The following is an 18,443-nucleotide window of genomic DNA, read 5'->3' on the forward strand; positions in this document are numbered from 1 at the left end:
CATCACTGATCTAGTAATCAGCAATAGCAGTTAACCATTGGATGTTCTTGTATTGTTGCAAATAGGTTAGCAGTCATATCTACCTAGATTTTACGAGTTGGAGAAGTACTAGGGCCTGATCCCTAGCCCTTAAGTCAATGGGGAAAATCCTGTTGATGTCAGAGTATTCTTGATTAGGCTCATTAGTACTGTACTACCTTTTCAGACAGGGAAGCAAGATGCAGAGAGACAGAGCAAGTGACATGCTAGTGAATTAGTGGAAGAGCTGGGAGTTGAACTTGTCTCTCCCAAACCCCATGCCCAGCTGTAAATGCTAAGCCAGACTTCATCTCTGTGGGCAGGGTGAGTAAGGCATCCGTTACCCATAAGATGCACTGAATAGAGGTCACCCAAAACACCAGGCCTGAGCCTCACAGAGCAGTGCCAGGAAGCAGCCCCTTGGAAGAGGAGGCTGCTCTGGTGCCCTCACAAGGGAATGTGAGCTTAGACAGCTTGGGCAGAGTGGGAGAGAGCTGGCTTCTGAGACAAGAGGAGGCACAGAGGTACTGTAAACAAAGAGGAGCCCATTAGGATGCACAGTGCTGAGGAAATAATTAGCAAACTTTGTCTAAACGAACTAATTAAAGCCCCAGAGGAGGGGAACAATGCCCTCTGAAGACACGATTAGGAAGGCGGCATAATTACACTCTGATTGTTTCTGAGGAAGGATTCCTTCCGCTGTCTCTAGCTGTAATTGTGGAGTGGCCTCTGAGCTGCACTGCCATTGGGAAGGGGGCCTCATGGTGATGGATCGCCTTGCGGGAGAGGGAGCGGGATGCCATGGGCACTCTGGGGCACTGGGTCCTCCCACGCCACCTCCTACATGCCTTGCCATTTCCATGCCCATTTCTGTGCCAAGAGACCTGCAGGATGAGGGGATGAGTGGGGACCCTTCAGAGTGCAGAGATCAAGGTAGCCACTGCAGTGACACATAATCGTAGGCCCCCGGGAGTCATGTGGTCGAGGGGAGGTTCCTCAGGTGGCTGCTAGATCAATCCCTGCCAAAGGTGTCAACACTGACCCATGTTTGGCTCCCAGTTTGTGGCATGCAGCTGGGTCTTGTTACTGACACATGCACCTGGAGTGGGTCCTCGCTTGAAGGCAGGGGCACATAAATGCCTCTCTGTTTCCTGGCAGCAAGGGGCTGGGGGCACTGTGGGAGGAGGGGCTGGGAGTCAGCATCATGGAGCTGGCTGTGCTGATGGTGTGCCTGCAATTAACAAGTCGCTGGGGTGGAAACAGCTCCGTGCTTTCCATCTCCTTTTTTTAGCCAGGCCTGTTTGCTTTGGAGCCAGGCAGCTGCTTCAGCCTTCCCTGTTTTCTCTCTAAACAGAATGAACTCTTCCCCTCTCTAGGCTTACACAGGCAGCTATTCACACCCCCACTCCTTGATCTGACTGCACTGTGGGCTCACTTAGTGCTAGGGAGGGGAGAGCAGCACTCCTTCCTCTCAAAGTGCTCGGCAGAAGGGCAAAGATTGGCCTCCGTACATTAATACATTAAAGCCCATTAAAGCCATAGTTATCTGATGGAGGCCACTCAGCCCTTGCCCTTGGAGCCATCAGCTCTGAACTTCAGCGACAACTGAAGCCCCAGCCTCTGCTGTGGGGAGATGTTTAAACCACAAATAACGTAGGTGCCCATGAGGATTCTGGGACATGATGCAAAGGATTGTGGGAGCATAACTCCGCTCTCCTACAAATCCCTCCAGTCTCCTCTGAAAGCTTCCTGCCATTCAGAGTGCAGCAAAGAACCCTGGGATGCCTACCCACAATGCAACATGTTACAGCTCGGGCAGCACAGTGCCCGGCACGCAGGTGGCACAATGGCGATGTGGCTTCAGCAGCACAAGAGTGATAGCAGGAACAGGCAATGGGGGTGGGAACTAGGCAGCTTCCCCCGCTGCTGTCAGCTAGACCAGGGCAATATCTGCACATAGATGGTGGGGGTATACTCCAGGCCCCTAACACCATAGCCACAATCCACATCTGTGAAGCTCCTTTCTGTTTTGAGCAAAGAACAGCTCTGGCTGCCTAGTAGAGTATGGATGAGTCTCTGGGGGCTCTGATTTCAAAGAGGAAGGTGTAGTTCAGGTGTTGAACAGCAAGGCCACTAGCTTTGTTTCCAGCTGTGCCACTAGCTGCAAGCTCTGTGCCCTGATTTCCTTTTTGTCCTGTTGAGCCTGCCTTGCACAAGACATATGTAAGTGCCTGGAAAGCCCCAGGAATGCTGTGGCGGGACACTGCACGCCAGCACTCCTCTGCCCTGGATGCTATTTCTGGAAACAAAATGCCCATGGGACTATTTCCATTCAGAAAAGGGGCCACTTCTTTCATCTGCCTGCAAAGCTCAGAAGCAGCTTTGGCTGCATCTGTAGCCTTGCATGATGCAGTGCCCCACCTCTGTCACTAGCAAAGGATCTCATGCCCAGAAATCACCTCCTGCCATTGCTCTTTCCCTCTGCCAGCAGAATATCTGGGGTGGAAGGGAAAGGGCCTGTGGGTAGGGAGGGGGCCAATGCACCCCTCCAGTTCCTGCACGGAGGGAACACTACGTGATTTGTGGTTATCTAGAGGCTGCATGGAGTGGGATACAGCATGGCTTTGAGAGCCACAGCTGACCTTGGGTGGAAAGGAGGGGGCCTTTGTGCCCCATTTTGCTTGCAGAAAACGCAAGTAGACCCAAAGTCCCAAGGTGCTGAGGAAGCAGAGTCTGCAGCAGTGAGGACTGCATGTGCATGGCCATGGGTGGGTGCTGAAGCTGGAGCTGCCTTGTGGGGAAGACAAGCTGAGTCCCTGTGGGAGGGTCCTGGACAGTAGGGTACAATGGGCACTTTTGACAGACTCCCCTGTGCTGTCAGTGCTCTTTGCTGAGAGCAGAGACCAAAGTGTGGCCAAGCCAGTGGTGCTGGCCTCTACCTCACCCTGGAAGAGCTCTCCCATTTAGGCAATGGGGCATGGGACAGAGAGCAAGAGTGGAGGATGGCAAGAGGGCCTGCTGTAAAGTGAGGGCACCCAGCCTGCTGAGGGCTGGAACAAGGGCAGGCACTGGCTATGGCCTTCTCACATGCAGAGTGCAGGGCTGTAGGGGGAAGTTGGTGAAAGAAGACATGCTGTGTGGAACAGCTGAAGAGCAGAACAGTCATGATGGGCCAGGCCCAGCAGGTAGGCTGGGCTGCTCTGCCTCGCTGCACAATGGGATGAGAGCTGTTAGGAGGCAATGCCACCTGCTGAAAGGAGAACTCTGTTATGTGCCATGTATAATAAAGCTGCAGGGTAGAACTGACATTGGAAAGAACAGCACAGCCTAGGGAAAAGTTTGCCCATGAATAAAGCAGGGGGTAAAGTGGCCAGACACCTGGGTTATGCTTTTCACTACAAGGCTGGCTTGCTGCAGGACCTTGGGCAGGTTGCTGCTGTCTGTCACAACCCGTTCTTTCCCAGGACAGACATGTCAAGGACTTTCAGACTCCTTGGGCCAGGGAGAACTTCTTTCCCCTGTCTACCCAGGGCAGTAGAGCACAGGCAGCTGCATGCTAAGGGGACAACAGTGGGCTCCTGGCTCTGGACCACTTGGAACAGGGCTCTGAATAGGGTCAGTGCAGACCCCAATGAGCGTGACATGGCCTCCTCCCCATGCTAATTGCTGTCATGTTATCTCTGTGCCAGGGCTGTTGATATTTCCCTCGTGTCCCTGGCTCAGCCCATGGCTGCTAGTGCCTCATAAAAGGGGCAGCGATCGGTCAATGTCACCGTTATCACAATGAGGGGGAAATTAAGTATCGCTGTCAGGCGGTGAAATATGAGCTTCCTTTCGGTCAGGCTCTGGCTTTGCCAAGCAGGCTTGCCGTTTGTTCAGAGACTGCCTGGGGGAATTGACTGGCTGCCAGCATGGCCTGGGCCCTCCATGAACTGGACCGAGCCAGCTGCTCAGCCCTGTCCCTCCCCTCAAGTCAGGGAACCTGGGCAGCCCTTTGCAGCAAGTTCCAGGTGAGGGACATCAGGAGAGACACAGGTACAGAAACAGATGGAAGCCCTGTTGGCTCCTGCTGGAGCCCCAGAGGGGCTGAGGTGGCATACATGGCACCAGGTGAAGCATGGGAGCAGGGTTCTGCTCCTTTTGACCTGAAAGAGGAGGGAGAATTAGCACTGGCCCCATGAGCTCTACCTGATGGGCCAGCACTTGGCTGCCCCTAGCATGTGCCTGCCAAAGAGGTACCTCCTCCTGGATGCCACTGAAGGCCCCCATCCTCTGCTCTCACAGCCCCACACCTTGGATTGCCTTCAAGGGAGATTCCTATGACACTGCCTTCTGACAAAGCAATGTCATGGGGAATACCCCTATCCTCCAAACGCTTTCCCTGCTGTGCCTTCTGCAATACGGAAATGCTCCTGGGTTCCCACGCATGTGCCATCAGAGGCTCTCCCACAAAGTGATGCCACGGGAAATGCCCTGCCATGCCATTATCAGCAGAGCAGAGCCACAGACAACCCTCAACACACAACCTGCTATCCCCTCTCCAACCAGATCCTGCCACAGGGACACCTCCTCCCCCCACACACACACTGCCCCAGTCTGCATTCTATGTTTTATCAGAGGGAGACTTGGTGCTATATGTTAACCAAGACCGAGGAGCCTCCCACACAGCACCATGCACTTTCTAATGGGGTGCTACTTGCAACATGCCTACTCAGACACCCCTGTTGGGATGTCCCCGAGGATGAATGCCCAGACACCAATCCACACATGCCCGCCCCATGTGCTTCTGACACGGCAGCCCCTGACATTACCATCTGCTCCTCCTCCCGGCTCTCATTGGAGTCCTCGGCCTTCCTCTGCTGAGGAGAGGCAAGAGCCCCGGCTGCCCGCCTGCCAGCATCTGTCACCTCGCCCAGCCGCTCACCATCTGCAAATGAAAAACAGGTGCATGGAGTACACAAGAATCACCTCCTGCCCACAAACCATTACCAGCCTGTCTGCCCCCAGGGACACTCACCACAGACCTGAGGAGCGTCAGGCCCATGTGATAAGCAGTGAATAGAGGCCTGGGCCACCAGCACCACCGCTGGCATCTGTCAGGGGCTCAGCCCATGTCCATAGCAAGATCCAGCTTTGCAGTGGTGGCTGCACAGGTAAAATTATCCAGGGCTACGAATTAGCAGAGGGTGGGGGCAAGAGGGAACTGCAGGGTGTGTCTGTTCAAAGGAATTACCCTGTCCTGACCAGCCTGTTTGTAGCACTTTTGCTTTGCCGATCCCAAAGCACTTTCGGGGGTGTAGAAAGTGTTGGTGTTTGTACAGGAGATGAGGAAACATGGGCACTGTAGTTGAGTAACTTACCCAAGGTCAGGAAGGAAAGAGGATCCAGTAAGCCTGACTCCCAAGGTCTCCTGCTTCACGCCTCAAATAATACTCACCCCCATTCTTTACAGGCAACCATCTGCTCACAAAGACAGGCCTGGGCACGTGATGCATTACCCCTGGTATAATTAACATGGGTTTTCTACAATGATGTTAAATTCTCCTTTGTCTATGAAGCCTAAAAGGCTTTTACATGTCTGTCCTACCCCTTGCACCAGGCAGCTTCATTTCTGGGGCCCTGAGTTGTCCTGGGGTATCTACTACAGAAAGGGCTATTAAAGCACCTTGCCACTAAGTGGCAGGTGGACTGCCACAAGGTGAACACCAGGGATCCTGGTTTTCTCTGATAAAAAACCCCAATTTTTGGATGAAAAGAAGAAGCCCAAAATCCACATTTTGCCGTGATTAAAATGAAACACCACTAATATATAGTGGTGTTTCATTTTAATCATGACAAAATGTGGATTTTGGATGCTGGAGGACTGCATATTGCTTGTTCTATCTCTGTGGAGCATACTGTAGTTACCCTAAAAACGAGCTAGGTAGCATGGCCCAGAGTTAACCCTTGCCTGAAGCGGTATAACTTTGAGATGCTCAGAGGGCAGTTAGCATGAGTTAATGAGCTTTAACATGTGGATGCTTGCATGTTGAGTGCCCTAAGTATGGTCTAAGGATAATGTGTAACTTCATCCTAACTGCATCAGATGACTTGAACTGCCCAAGGTTATGATCCAATTAGAGGCTCCAGCTCTCTCTCTCCCCCACAACAGTACTGTACCTGAGCCATGGGGTACGTGTGAGTGTTGAACTTACTAGGTCACAGATGTCTGCCCCAGGCCTTCCATTCTCAGGTCCCAGGAGTGGTCAGTTGTCAACACACACACACACACATACACACAAACTCTCTCTCTTCCTTTCTACTAGACCCAGGGGGCCAACAGACAGGAGGGAGAGTTGTGTGGACAGTGGAGTAGGCCCTTTTGTCACCCATCAGCCCCCGAACAAGCCTCCCTTTTGGTATGACCATATGCGTGCATCCAAAATGTTTAAGGAAGGCTTGGTCCCATGGCATCTGGTTAAAGACAGCACAAAGGAGGGGAGCAGGCTATGGGGACCTTGAGGAGAGAGAGAAGGTCTCCTTAGATGCTGCAGCGCTGTGAAATCTCAGGGGAGAACAAGGTGCAGCAACACTGTCCTTCAGGTAACCTGCCACCCCCAGCAGCTTGAAAGGCAGGCTCTGCTCAAAGGTGCCCTGCAGGAGGAATTGCCTTGGGGGTAAATGGCCTAATTCACCTCTGAAGCAGGCCTTGCCTGAGCCCATTTACAGCAGGAAGAGCTGCCCCTGGGGGTACCACAGCAAACTGCCCAGAGGGACCCATGCCATGTGTCCATCACTTCCGGCTTCCCCCAACCACCAGTGGCCTCATCAGAAAATACCTTCCTTGCTCAGTACCTTCACTGCTGGACACCCACCTGTTCACATCCTTACACATGTTCACCCGGCTCCCTTATTTAATGGACAAATGCTATCTACCCTGGTGCCCAGAGGGAGCCCCTGGAGGGAGCCCTAGGTAGAGCTCAAGGCAGGAGAGGGAAGTGCTGTGTGAACCTTGGCATGGGTTCAACTCTAACCTACAACACCACCTGCCATGGCACAGCTCTATCCAGGGCTCTCAGCCCTGACCTGCAGCCCCCACCCCACCTTCCAGCCGTGGGCCCCAGCGGCTCTGCCACGTGTAGCCTGTAGCACTACCTTCTCCCTGTCATCCCAGAGCTTTGCCAGGGCCCCCAAAGCTGACCCCCTGCCAGAGGTGCATCTCTTCTGAGCACAGACTGCTTGTTAAGTGAAATGACTGCTTGCCATAATCTGGGAACAGGGCAAACTTCACACGCGGGGAAGGCACCTCTTGGGGGTGCTTGTGCACCCTTGTGCAGGATCTGGCAGAGCCAGGAGGGAGGCTTGGAGTACTGGAATCACTGGTCTCAAGGAATTTCAGGGATTATCTTGGATCTCAGCTGATTCTCCAAGGAGGAGGTCTGAGCAGCTGCTGCCAGGTAGCCATCACAGCCTAATGCCTCCTTAACCCTCCAGGCAGCTTGGCTTCCCTTCACACTTTGGGCAAGGCCCAAAGAGAAGAAGTGCCCATATGGGAGGGGATGCCTATGTCTTGCTGGGTAGTGAAGGCATCCCTAAGACCCTGGCTGGGTGGGAGAGGGTAGGATGGAGGGCCCCTGCCCCTGAGAGAGGTAAGCTCATGCCAGTCAGCAGCATGATGGGGGGGGAGGGGGAAGGGAGTATAGGGGCACAGCTTTCATAGAGGTCTCCTTCCTTACAATTGTGTTAAGCAGCTTGCCATGGCTCCTCAGTGTCAGGTTTAATTACTGTTAATGCAGACAAACCTGCTGCAGTTAGATAAAGGCAGGAATAAGCTCCTGTACGATCTCAGCTCTTGACTACACAGGGGGAAGGCCCCCTGGCCATAGCACAGTGCCATTATGCATCCTTCTGCCCTGTGCTGCTGGTCTGGGCCATCCTGGCACCAGCAAGGCACTTACATCCAAAGGGCACCATAACCCTGACCACCATGCCATCTGCCTGAGGGCCCTGACCATGCTGTGAGGGGTGTAACAAGGGGAAAACTCAGATGCTCACCCACTCTAGGGTGGAGGGGGCATGTGGGCCCCTGCATGCAAACCTGCAGCTGCTGCCCCAACACACACAGCTCCTGTGTCATATGGAAATACCAGCCTTGGTCTCCCAGCCTTCCTGAGAGTCCTTTAATGTGGGGTGAGCCAAAGGGCTCAGCTGCCCCATGCTCCCCAGGCTGTAAATGCCAGCATGGGCGACTGGTGCCACCTTAGTCGGAAGGGCACATGTGTCCCCCACTGACCAGTCAGTGACTGGGGGGAAGTCCCCCCGCAGCCAATCTCACCAACCGAGGGGGGTCCCCCTGTGGCTGATCGTGCCAACTGGGAAGCGGTTGCGGTACTCCCAGAAGTAGCCATGGCACTTCACCCAGCACTCCCATTCCCTGACTGGAGCTCGCAGGGGGGCACCAGTGCTTACGCCTGTCCCCCCTGCCCACTGCCTATGTGAGGAGTATGGCCTGTCAGGTGGTGCACCAGAGTTCCCAGGCGGTGCATGTGCACCCCCTACGGGTCACCACTGACTGCCAGGGCTTGGACCCCTATTCCAGCAAAAGCCATGCCAACTTGTGCAGCATCTGGAGGAGCAGCTGATGCAACTAGAGTGGGTAAACATTTTCATTTTCTTTTGACAGCTGCTGATGGAGAGGGAGAAGGGAAGCAAGAAGGGAAGCCCAGACTTAGTCACCTAGACCCAGCTGGCAGCCACCACACAGGGTGAATTTGAACCCAGAGAGCAGCAGAGGCAGCCTGGAGCTCCAGACTCTTCTTCTTCCCCAGGCAGCAAGGAGTGAAGTAGAAAGGAAACAAGAGTCCACTCATGGCTCAAGGCTGAATGGGCTTGCTATAAGCTACAATGCTATCCAGTCTTGCTTTGTGAAAAGCTGTAGGGAGGAGAGAGAGGAAGAAGCTTCTTAAAATGGTGATGAAGGTCTGTATCAAGCCCAGAGCCTTCAAATTCAGCTCCAGGGAGGTGCATGTAGGCAATTCCCCAGGAGGATGCCTCCTCTACCTGCAATTCAATGGACCACTCCTGTTTCTGTCCGCCATGCAGCTTGTGGAGAGGAGTTGATTTCTCAACATGCTCTGCTCCACCCAGGTGTTAAGTGGCCTGATGAAGGGTGCTGAGCAGGGTTGGGTGGGGCCTGCTGTCTCTATGGGTCCTACATTTTTCTTAGGTATAGAACCAAAGTTTTGGGACTGTGGAAGTTTGGGGACATGAAAGGGCTTGCACCCTCGAACCCTGGACTGTGCTGTGGGGCTGTCTACCCAGAGTATCACTTAAGGTGTTATTCCCACTGTACATGAGTAGCACTGGGAATTGGACTAAGGACTGCAGCCGAGAGGGATATGGCCAGGGCCTGGAGAGTATTTCTCAGCGTGCTGAGAACAGACTTGGGTGAAAGCCTCTGACAGACCTAGGTAATCGTGCACTAGCAAGAGAAAACTCTCCTGTAGGAGCTGCATCTCTTAGCTGGAAAGCCCCCAACACTCAAGCTCACATTTACCATGTCTGAAGGATGGAAGGACCTCACTCATGATAAGTTGCTTGGAAATACCAGTCAGCAATGCACATTGATCCTGACCCAGGCTCAGGCACAAACAAGACACCTCTGGTCAGGATGGTGACACAGGGGAACAGCTGAGATACTCGGAGCCAGAGAGGCCCACGTCCCACAAGGAGTAGCGTCCCTGCCGTAGGGACACAGCTGAGATTCCCACTTTTTCCCACGCAAAACCAGACGAGCCCCCAGACCCCCTCCTGAGGGAATGGTAGGGATCAGGCTGTGAACCCACATCTACTCTTGGCCTGTCGGGGGGCCGTGTGGATAACCCACCCTTTTGGATGGACATTTATTGGTAGAGGAAGGGCCAGGTCTGTGGGCTTCTTCCCAGCTCTGCCAGGAACTCAATCTTTGCCCTTGGTTTTTCATTGGTAGAGTTCCCTGGCCTCTCTGCCACATTGGGATAATGATGCAGAAATACCCTGGGGAGTTGGAGGATTGGTGTAAAGCCATTCTTCAGGAGGACCCTTCTTCCCCCTGTGACCCAATGGACCCAGCTGTCCTCACCCCCCATGCTGCTTGTGGAGAGAAGCTGATTGCCAAACATGCTCTGATCCACCCAGATGCCAAGAGGGTGATGCCCTGTGAACATGCAGGAACCCTACAAGAAATGTACTTGTGGAAGGACTAAGTTGTAATGGTATTGTCCCAGAAAGGCCTAGCAGGGAGCTAGTTAAAGGGGAAAGGTAGGGAGAGCGGGGAGAGGAGAGAGCAGGGTGTTAGCATTCATGTACAATTAAGTCAAAGCTGATCTGACAAGCCTCCCTTGGCCCTCCCCTGCCTGCAAGGACCCCCCTTGCTGGCAGACAGGCACCAGAAGGCACCTGTGGCCAACGCCATGGTGAGCTGTAAGTTCTGTGTCAACAGGGCTGTTAGTGACAGGTCTGCAAAGGTCTTTCCAAAGCCGAGCCGTTTCCCCAGAGCCTCGGGGTCATGATGCAGGGTGAGTCAGCAGCTCCCTGCGAAGAGTGCAGGCAGTGCAGAGGTGGAGATCCACCTCCATGCTCAACCGCAGCTTGCTGAGGATGAGGTGCACATTAAACAGCCACCACTTCAACTCCTTCCCTCTCATCACTTGGGCCAGCACCTGCAGTAGGGCCTGAGCCTGAGGCATGCACTGACTTCGCCGGGTGAGGAAGGTGCTGAAAGCCCTGGTTCCCTTGCCAAGTTTTGGAACACGAGCCCTCATTTAGAGTTTACTGCCTCAACACCTTGCTGGATCAGACCCTATGTCCCTGGTGAGACCAGATTCTCTGTCCACCAGAACCATATGCAGCTGTTCATCTCACTGCAAAATGGGACCCCACTCAGCCTGCCAGTACTCGGTGCCTGCTTTGCCCCAGAGTAAACGTTTGCGTGAGTGGCAATGGAGCATCTGGCCCATGGCTCTGAAGGGTGGGCTGCATGCCAGTCTGCAGCCTGATCCTGCTTTCCCTGAGGTCAGTGGCAAACCTCGCCTGGACTTCAGAGGAAGCAGGAATGGGCAGAGCACTTTGAAGCAAGCAGTGAAGAAATAAGGAACAGCTGGTTCTTGGAAGACTCCAGGTACCCGGTGCCAAGCACATCACTCTAAGCGCCGTTCTCGAATAGCTCAGTTACAGGGTGTCAGGGATAATTATTCCCAACCTGAAAACTTCCCTCCATGACTTGCACTGATCCTTCTTGCCTGCTGAACAAGTGAGGTTTATAAAAAGTCCCTGCTTACAGCATTAAAATAATCTACTTCCCTAGAATAACAGATTGGGGATTTTAAAACCGTATTAGCTCTTCAAGCATGTACTGTCCCTCCCCCCACCATGGAATTGACGCCTTGGTCTCTTTAAAATAAACACACAGATCTGAAAGGACCCCCTTTCAAATGTGGGGAACACAGGTCCTCTGCTTCCAAGGTGACTTGGGTTGAGCCATAGGGGCCGGCAGGAGTAGAGGGGCAGGGAGTTTGGTTTTGCAAAGCCGATGGCAGAATGGATCAGACGGTCTTGGAGTGGAGCAAGGGGATCCAAATCACAATGTGCTCCAGGTCAGATTCAGACCATGGGGCTCCTCACAGGCTGGATCTGGCCTAGAGAATGGGGTCAGTGGCCACTGCAGTGGCCAGTGCCTGCAGGCCAGGTGGCTGCTTGCTGTGTTGGAGGCGGCACAAGCAGCAGTGGGTCAAGCAACAGCACAGCCCTCACTTGTTCCCCTGCCACCCATGACCATGTCCATAGAGGCTCAGGGCCCCATATAATGTGACAGGCCATGCCTGTCACTGGCCACATGCCCAAGTCCCTGGCTCACTGGTATTCTGGCAGGCTGGCTGCAGCAGCTCTGTAGGCCAGATCCAGCCTGTGGGCCATAAGTTTGGTGCCCTTGGTGTAGACTGACCTCACAAGCCAGGCCTTTAATGATTATTATTGCCAGCATAAAACAAAGGGAGATGCTGCACTCTATGAACATATAAAGTGACAAGAGAACACAATTGCCTTAATAAATGCGAGCCGGAAGAGTGGAAAAGAGGCACCCGTCAGAGACACAGTCGCCACTGCCATGCACATCTCCTCTGAGGCTTCCCTGTACACTGGCTTGGCTCCTGCCTGTATTGAATCACATCAGCAGATTGTGCCATGTACAGAGAAACTTTCTGGCTTTGTACTGCTTTGCAGTTCACTTGGCACTGGACAACTGGCTTGACTCCAGGGGAGGGTGCTGGATCCTAGTCTGCCTCCTGTAGCCTCCACACAACTCTCAACCAGGGGCACATTACAGAGCCAGTGGCTGCCTGCAAGGGGCCTGACCCCCTACCATACCATGCCTTGCAGGGCCAGTTGTTCACCTCTGAGCTGAGGTATAACAGACTACACCAGCTGTGAAGAAAGGATGAACTGGCCTCCGCAGGTGGTACTGAAGACTTTGTTAGGCTTTGACTACTGCTAATGATGCACTTGAGGGAGACCCTGCTCCCCACAGCTCAGTTCACCGTTCTTAGCCAGCTAGCAGCCTCCTGGACCCTGCTGGGTGTACTGGCCTCCGGTCCCAAGTGTACACTGGGCAGAGTTTGTACTGTGAGATGTGGCTCCTTCCTTACCATGGATGTAGTGCTCTGTAGGCTGGAAGAACCAAACAGACAGAACTGAGAGTGGGCCTCTCCCACCCTTCACCCCCGGAGGGAAATTGAGGCAGTGATTCCCATCAAGCCACACCGTGAGGCTGTATTGATGTTGTGCCTGAGGCCTGGTGATGCCCGGTACCCAGCCCTGAGCTCAGACTCCTTGTCTGCAGCACTTCCCAGTTGCAGTTCCAGCACCCACGTGACCCTCCTTCTGCCCACCTGACTGCTCCCGGCTCAGTCTTTATAAGCAACATTTGCATGTCCTCACAGAAAACTGTGCCCTCCTTTCCATACACATCGCCCTTCCCAACAGGAGTTTTTGGGGCTTGTTCAAAGGCAGATTTGCTTTCTTCTCACTTGGCAAACACAGCTGCAGCCTTGGAGCCTGTCCTATAATTCAGGGAAAGGTGTGGGGGAGGGGGCAGGGAGGATTTGGCTTGGTTTCCCTGGTGAGCTTTGTAGGGAAGGGAAAGAGGGTGTGGAGGGGAGATCACTGCACCAGCATCTCTCCCTGTGTCTGCCCACCAAGCCACCACCACCCCTGGACCCTACTGAGGGAGGCCCTGGCTTGCTGTGACTTTCTGCACCAGGGAACTGTTTCCCCACAGAGGCTGCCAAGCCCATCTGTAGCCTCGGGCCCAACCCTGGGCCTCACTCTCAAGAGAGATGGCTTCCTTTGGAGAGAACTGAGATCCTCCCCAACCCTCCCCCTTGACGGGAGGCCGATGCTCGTCTCTTTTTCACAGAGATCATGGGATGCCAAGAAGCGGACAGACCCTCACCACTAGAGCGACAGGCATCACTGTAATAATCTGTCACGTGGTATTCTTGCACCCTCTCAGTGGGCAATGCAAATGCAACCCCCTCGCATACACCTCAGGCCATGCCTGGTGAAGGGGCAGCCCTGGACCCCGAGCTGGGATGGGCTGAGCCTCTTACTCCAGACTCAGGGTGCGTGGGGAGAACTCAACTCCCTTCTCCCCCACCACCATCCTGAAGCTTCCCTCCGCCACTCCAGCATCCCCCTCCCGGCCCTGCCAGTGCATAGCCCAGAGCCCATTAGTATTCCAGAGACAGCGCACCCCCCATGTCTCCTAGGAGATGGAAGCAGAAATATCATCCACACCACGGCCCGCATTTCAGGAACAGGAAATTAAGTTCTAAAGTCTTCTTCTTTGGCTCCTAGTCATTACCCAGCCCTGATGGCCTCATTTCTTCTCTCCCTTTTCGCAGCTCTCTGCACTGCTGGAATCAGCCCCCGTGCCCCAAACTGCCCCCCCTCCCGCCAGCTCTTTCTCTTCCTTTTCAATTGGCATCGCACATCCGTTCAGACTGGGGGAGTGGAGGAGGGGCAAGAGCCGATCAATGGGTCAAAGGAGCGGGTGGCTGAGAGGAGGGACAAGGCGTGGGAGGCACAGAGCAGACACTCTTATTTACATCCTGGTGGCAGGGGCTGCCCTTCAGTGCACTGCTCTGAATGCACAAGGGACCCTTTACTGGAGGAGCATTGCTGAGGCATGTCAGGCAAAATCAACCCCTCTTTCCTTTCAACTGTTTTCATGATTTTACAACTAGAAGCAGAGGGCATGGGAGGGGGTTCAACTTGCCCAGAGCCCAGGAAACATCTACCACCTGTGCTATGGAGGCTACTACAGAGATGCTCTGTGAAGCTGGAGCAGGGGTAGAGCTCGTGAAAGGCTGGTTTGCACACAGCCCAGCCCAAAAGGTGGTCGGAACAGCCTGGATGGGTGAACAGTGAAGCCATCGACTCTTCCCCCTCCAAACAGCTTGTGCACCATTAGATCACTGCTTAGCTCCTTGGCCCGGGGGCATTTAGTTTCTTTCTGTGCCTTGTTTTTATTAATTAATAATGGTCCCTAAACTCTGTGAGTCATGTCTAGGAAGTTTAACAGAGCATACGACATCCCTCAGGGTAATTCAGAGGCGGGCCGTGATGGGAAGGCTGCAGCTGCAATGGCTATCCTTAGTTCAACCCACCGTGCCCAGGGACAGACCACCACAAGAGGGCATTGTGCTCAGATTTGGGAAACTCAGTTCTCCCAGTCAGCCAGGGAAGCAGCTACGGCAGGATTCTTCTTCACTTCCTGTCTTAAACTGAAGCATTTAATTCAGTGCACATCCTCTCTGCACAGACTTCAGCCATCTATACCTTGACTTTGATACAGTCTCCCACCACATTCTTGCCAGCAAGGTAAGGAAGTACAGGCTAGATGAATGGACTGTAAGGTGGATGGGAAACTGGCTGGATTGTGGGGCTCAAAGGGTAGCAAGCAATGGCTCAATGTCTAGTTGGCAGCTAGTATCAAGTGGAGTGCCCTAGGGGTTGGTCCGGGGGCTGGTTTTGTTCAGTGTCTTCATCAACAAACTGGAAGATGGGATGAAGTGCACCCTCAGCAAGTTTGTAGATAACATCAAGCTGGGAGCAGTAGTAGATACACTAGGGTAGGGCTAGGATTCAGACTGACCTAGATAAATTGGAGGGTTGAACCAAAAGAAACCTCATGAGGTTCAATAAGGACAAGTGCAAAGTCCTGCACTTAGAAGGGAACAATCCCATGCACTGCTACAGGCTGGGGGCAGACTGGCTGTGCAGCAGCTCTGCAGAAAAGGACCTGGGGATTACAACTGGCAATAAGCTGAATATGAGCCAACAGTGTGCCCTTGTTGCCAAGAAAGCTAATGGCATATTGGGTTGCATTAGTAAGAGTGGCTATTTGAGGACAGTGGCTATTTTCCTCTATTAGACACTGATGAGGCCACACCTACAGTAGTGTCCAGTTTTGGGCTCCCCACTACAGAAAATGGTGTGGACAAACTGGAGTGAGTCAGTGGAGGGCAACAAAAATAGAGGGCTGAGGCACATGACTTATGAGGAGAGGCTGAGGGAACTGGGTGGGATAAGAGAAGTCTGGAGGGGTGAGGAGGGGGATTTAATAACAGCCTTAATAACAGGGATTTAATAACATGAAGGGTGGTTGCAAAGAGGATGGAGCTGGACTGTTCTCGGTGGTGGCAGATGACAGAACAAGAAGCAATGGTCTCAAGTTGCAGCAAAGGAAGTTCAAGTTAGATATTAGGAGAAATTTTCTCACACAGATGGCAGCAAAGCACTGGAACAGGTTACCCAGAGAAGTTGTGGAATCTCCATCCTTTGAGGCTTTTAATACCTGGCTAGACAAAGCCTTAGCTGGACTGATATAGTTAGACGGTCCTTCTTTGAGCAACGGGTTGGACTAGACCAGAGGTTACCAACCCCCAGGCCATGTAGGGTTGGCTGCTGGTCCGTAGGAGGGTTGGCTGCTGGACTGGAAGTCTGAAAGCAACCACCATGCTGCAGACTGGCAACCAACCCTTTTTTATACTCAGTATAAAAAAGGATTGGCTGCTGGTCTGCAGTATATCGGTCACTTCCAGTCTGCAGTATGCTGGTCCATGGTCACTTCCAGTCCACGGTCTAAAAGGGTCAGGACCCACTGAACTAAAGGGCCTCCTGAGGTCCCTTCCAGCCCTAATTTTCTAGGACTTTTATCTCCTTTATCACACTCACTTCCTTCTCAGTTCTCACAGAAGCACTTGACCCCTCTCAACAAATTCAGCCCTGGGTGGGAGGCCAAGGCCAAGTTAAGGGCAGACCCACTCTCTCTCCTCTCCCCATGAGTGTTTGCCCATACTATTCAAAGTGATGACTCCTCTTACAGGACTGAGGCAGGGAAGCTAAGTGACTTATCCTTGGTTACAAAGGCAGTTCAGTGGGAGAGGAGATGACTGGAACTCACAGCTCATGAAGGAACCACCATGAAGACATTTCAACTTTGCTTTGCAGGGCGGGTTGCTCCTTACACCTCTTTACCACTGTGGTGAGCAGAGAAGTGTGCATGCATTTCCTCAGTAGCAAGGCATACAAAGTTGGCTCCATGGGGCCCTGCTGACATTTGTGTCTCAAGGCTGTAACTGTCTCGCCTACATGATTCCCTCAGTTTTATAGTTGTGCGTGTGCATCAGCCCTGCCATGGTGGCTGACTGCTCTGTCAGCTCCTCTTCCTAGGTCACGCATCACTGGTCAGTAATGAAGCAGGTGGAAGTGCCTGGTAGAAGAACAAATCTATCTCCAGCTCAGCTGCCCTAAGAGACACAAACACCATGAAAGCACGTCACCAGCCCTGCCTCGTGCTCCGAAGGGAGCAGGCCAAAATTAAGCTCAGGTGGGGCTTCCTGCAGGACAACCAGACCCACATCCTGACCCTGGCCAGGCCTCCTTGTCTCCCTCCAGCTATCAGATATCAACAGGCTGGCACTCTCCCTACAGCTGAGGTCCTCAAAATGTTTCCAGGTCATGGAGATAGCGTGGATGTCAAATCCTGTGAGGGAACAATGTGCTTGTGCCAAGCAGCCCAGAAACCAGGTGATAGACACAGTGTTAAACCTCCAAAGGGATGAGAGTAACCCTTGATACTCCTGCTGACTAAGTGCCTCCCCCACCCATCACCACTGCCTGCGTTAAGAGCTTTTAACCCTATGACTGGTGGGGCACACTAACCAGCTTCCCATCCCAGCAAGGCCACTTCTGCCACTGGCTTTGCGAGCCCTCTTTCCATTCTTCAAACTGGTGGGACCCCTGCCCTGTCTGTCTTGGCAGTGGAGGGACTCTGCTCTGGCGAATTGCCTTAGCCACCTGGAGCTGGACTGTTCTCAGTGGTGGCAGATGACAGAACAAGGAGCAATGGGCTCAAGTTACAGCAAGGGAGGTTTAGCTTAGATATTAGGAAGAACTTTGTCTCCAGGAGGGTAGTAAAACAGTGGAACAGGTTACCCAGACAGGTGGTGGAAGCTCCATCCTTGGAGGTTTTTAAGACCCAACTAGACAAAGCCTTGGCTGGGATCATCTAGTTGGGGATGGTCCTGCTTTGAGCGGGGGTGGTATGGACTAAACGACCTCCTGAGGTCCCTTCCAACCCTCATTTTCCTATCATTCTATGATTTTCCCCAGCCCTGTGGCCATGCACCTTGCAGGACCCCACTCATGAAGCCTGGACCTGCAGGGACAAAGTTATGGATTTCCTGGTTTTACTTCCTGACCCATTAGTTTATTTCCCGAGGCCCCACCATCAAACTGGTAGCTTCCTGGCATCCACTCCCTTCAGTCCATCAGGATGAAGCAGGATCTTCATACCCACCGTATGCAGTTGGGGGTGGGGAGGGTTAGAAGCAGAATGCTGAATGGCTTGGTGGCATGTGGTCCCTGTGAGAGCTCTCTCTAGGCTATGGCTAGGAGCAGTATTCCTGTTTATTCTGTATCTGGCTCCAGGAGCACTACAGACACCGAACAGGGAGAAAAAATACCAGCAAATAAACTTATCTCCACCTGCCACCAGAGAAGAAATCACCAGCCCAGGCTGTGCTTCTCAGAACCAGGGAGTGCTCACCCACAGGACCAGGCTCTGCCCTCAGGCACTGTAGTGGCCCCCATGGTGCCAGTGCAGTAGGGCACAATGCAGTCGGAGTAAGGGGCTTTGACCCATCTAGAGCAAAGGAACTAGGACATCCCTTAGCCCCAGAGCTACAGCAGACATGGTGTGCTACCCCTCTTCAAAGAGCACATCTGGCTGGGAAAACACTCCACCTCAGACTTGCAGACCCCCTATCGGGATAGAGAAGAGCTGGCTCTTTTGCTGAAACAGGAGATGCCTTACAACCCTGAGGAGGCCGCAGCCCTCTATCTGC

At 53.2% G+C, this 18,443-nt stretch overlaps 1 protein-coding gene across 1 annotated transcript in view; it reads right to left on the reverse strand.

Annotated features, from left to right (window-relative positions):
• Positions 1-18,443, reverse strand: part of B4GALNT4 (beta-1,4-N-acetyl-galactosaminyltransferase 4) — a 178,345-nt gene that overhangs the window by 52,088 nt on the left and 107,814 nt on the right. The window contains exon 2 of the mRNA XM_019519856.1: positions 4,830-4,945. Within this exon, the coding sequence (XP_019375401.1) occupies positions 4,830-4,945 (116 nt within the window). The remainder of the gene's footprint in view (positions 1-4,829; positions 4,946-18,443) is intronic.

Source organism: Gavialis gangeticus, unplaced genomic scaffold (genome assembly GCF_001723915.1).
Source record: "Gavialis gangeticus isolate Ggan-Ray unplaced genomic scaffold, GavGan_comp1, whole genome shotgun sequence".
Classification (NCBI taxonomy): Eukaryota; Metazoa; Chordata; order Crocodylia; family Gavialidae; genus Gavialis; species Gavialis gangeticus.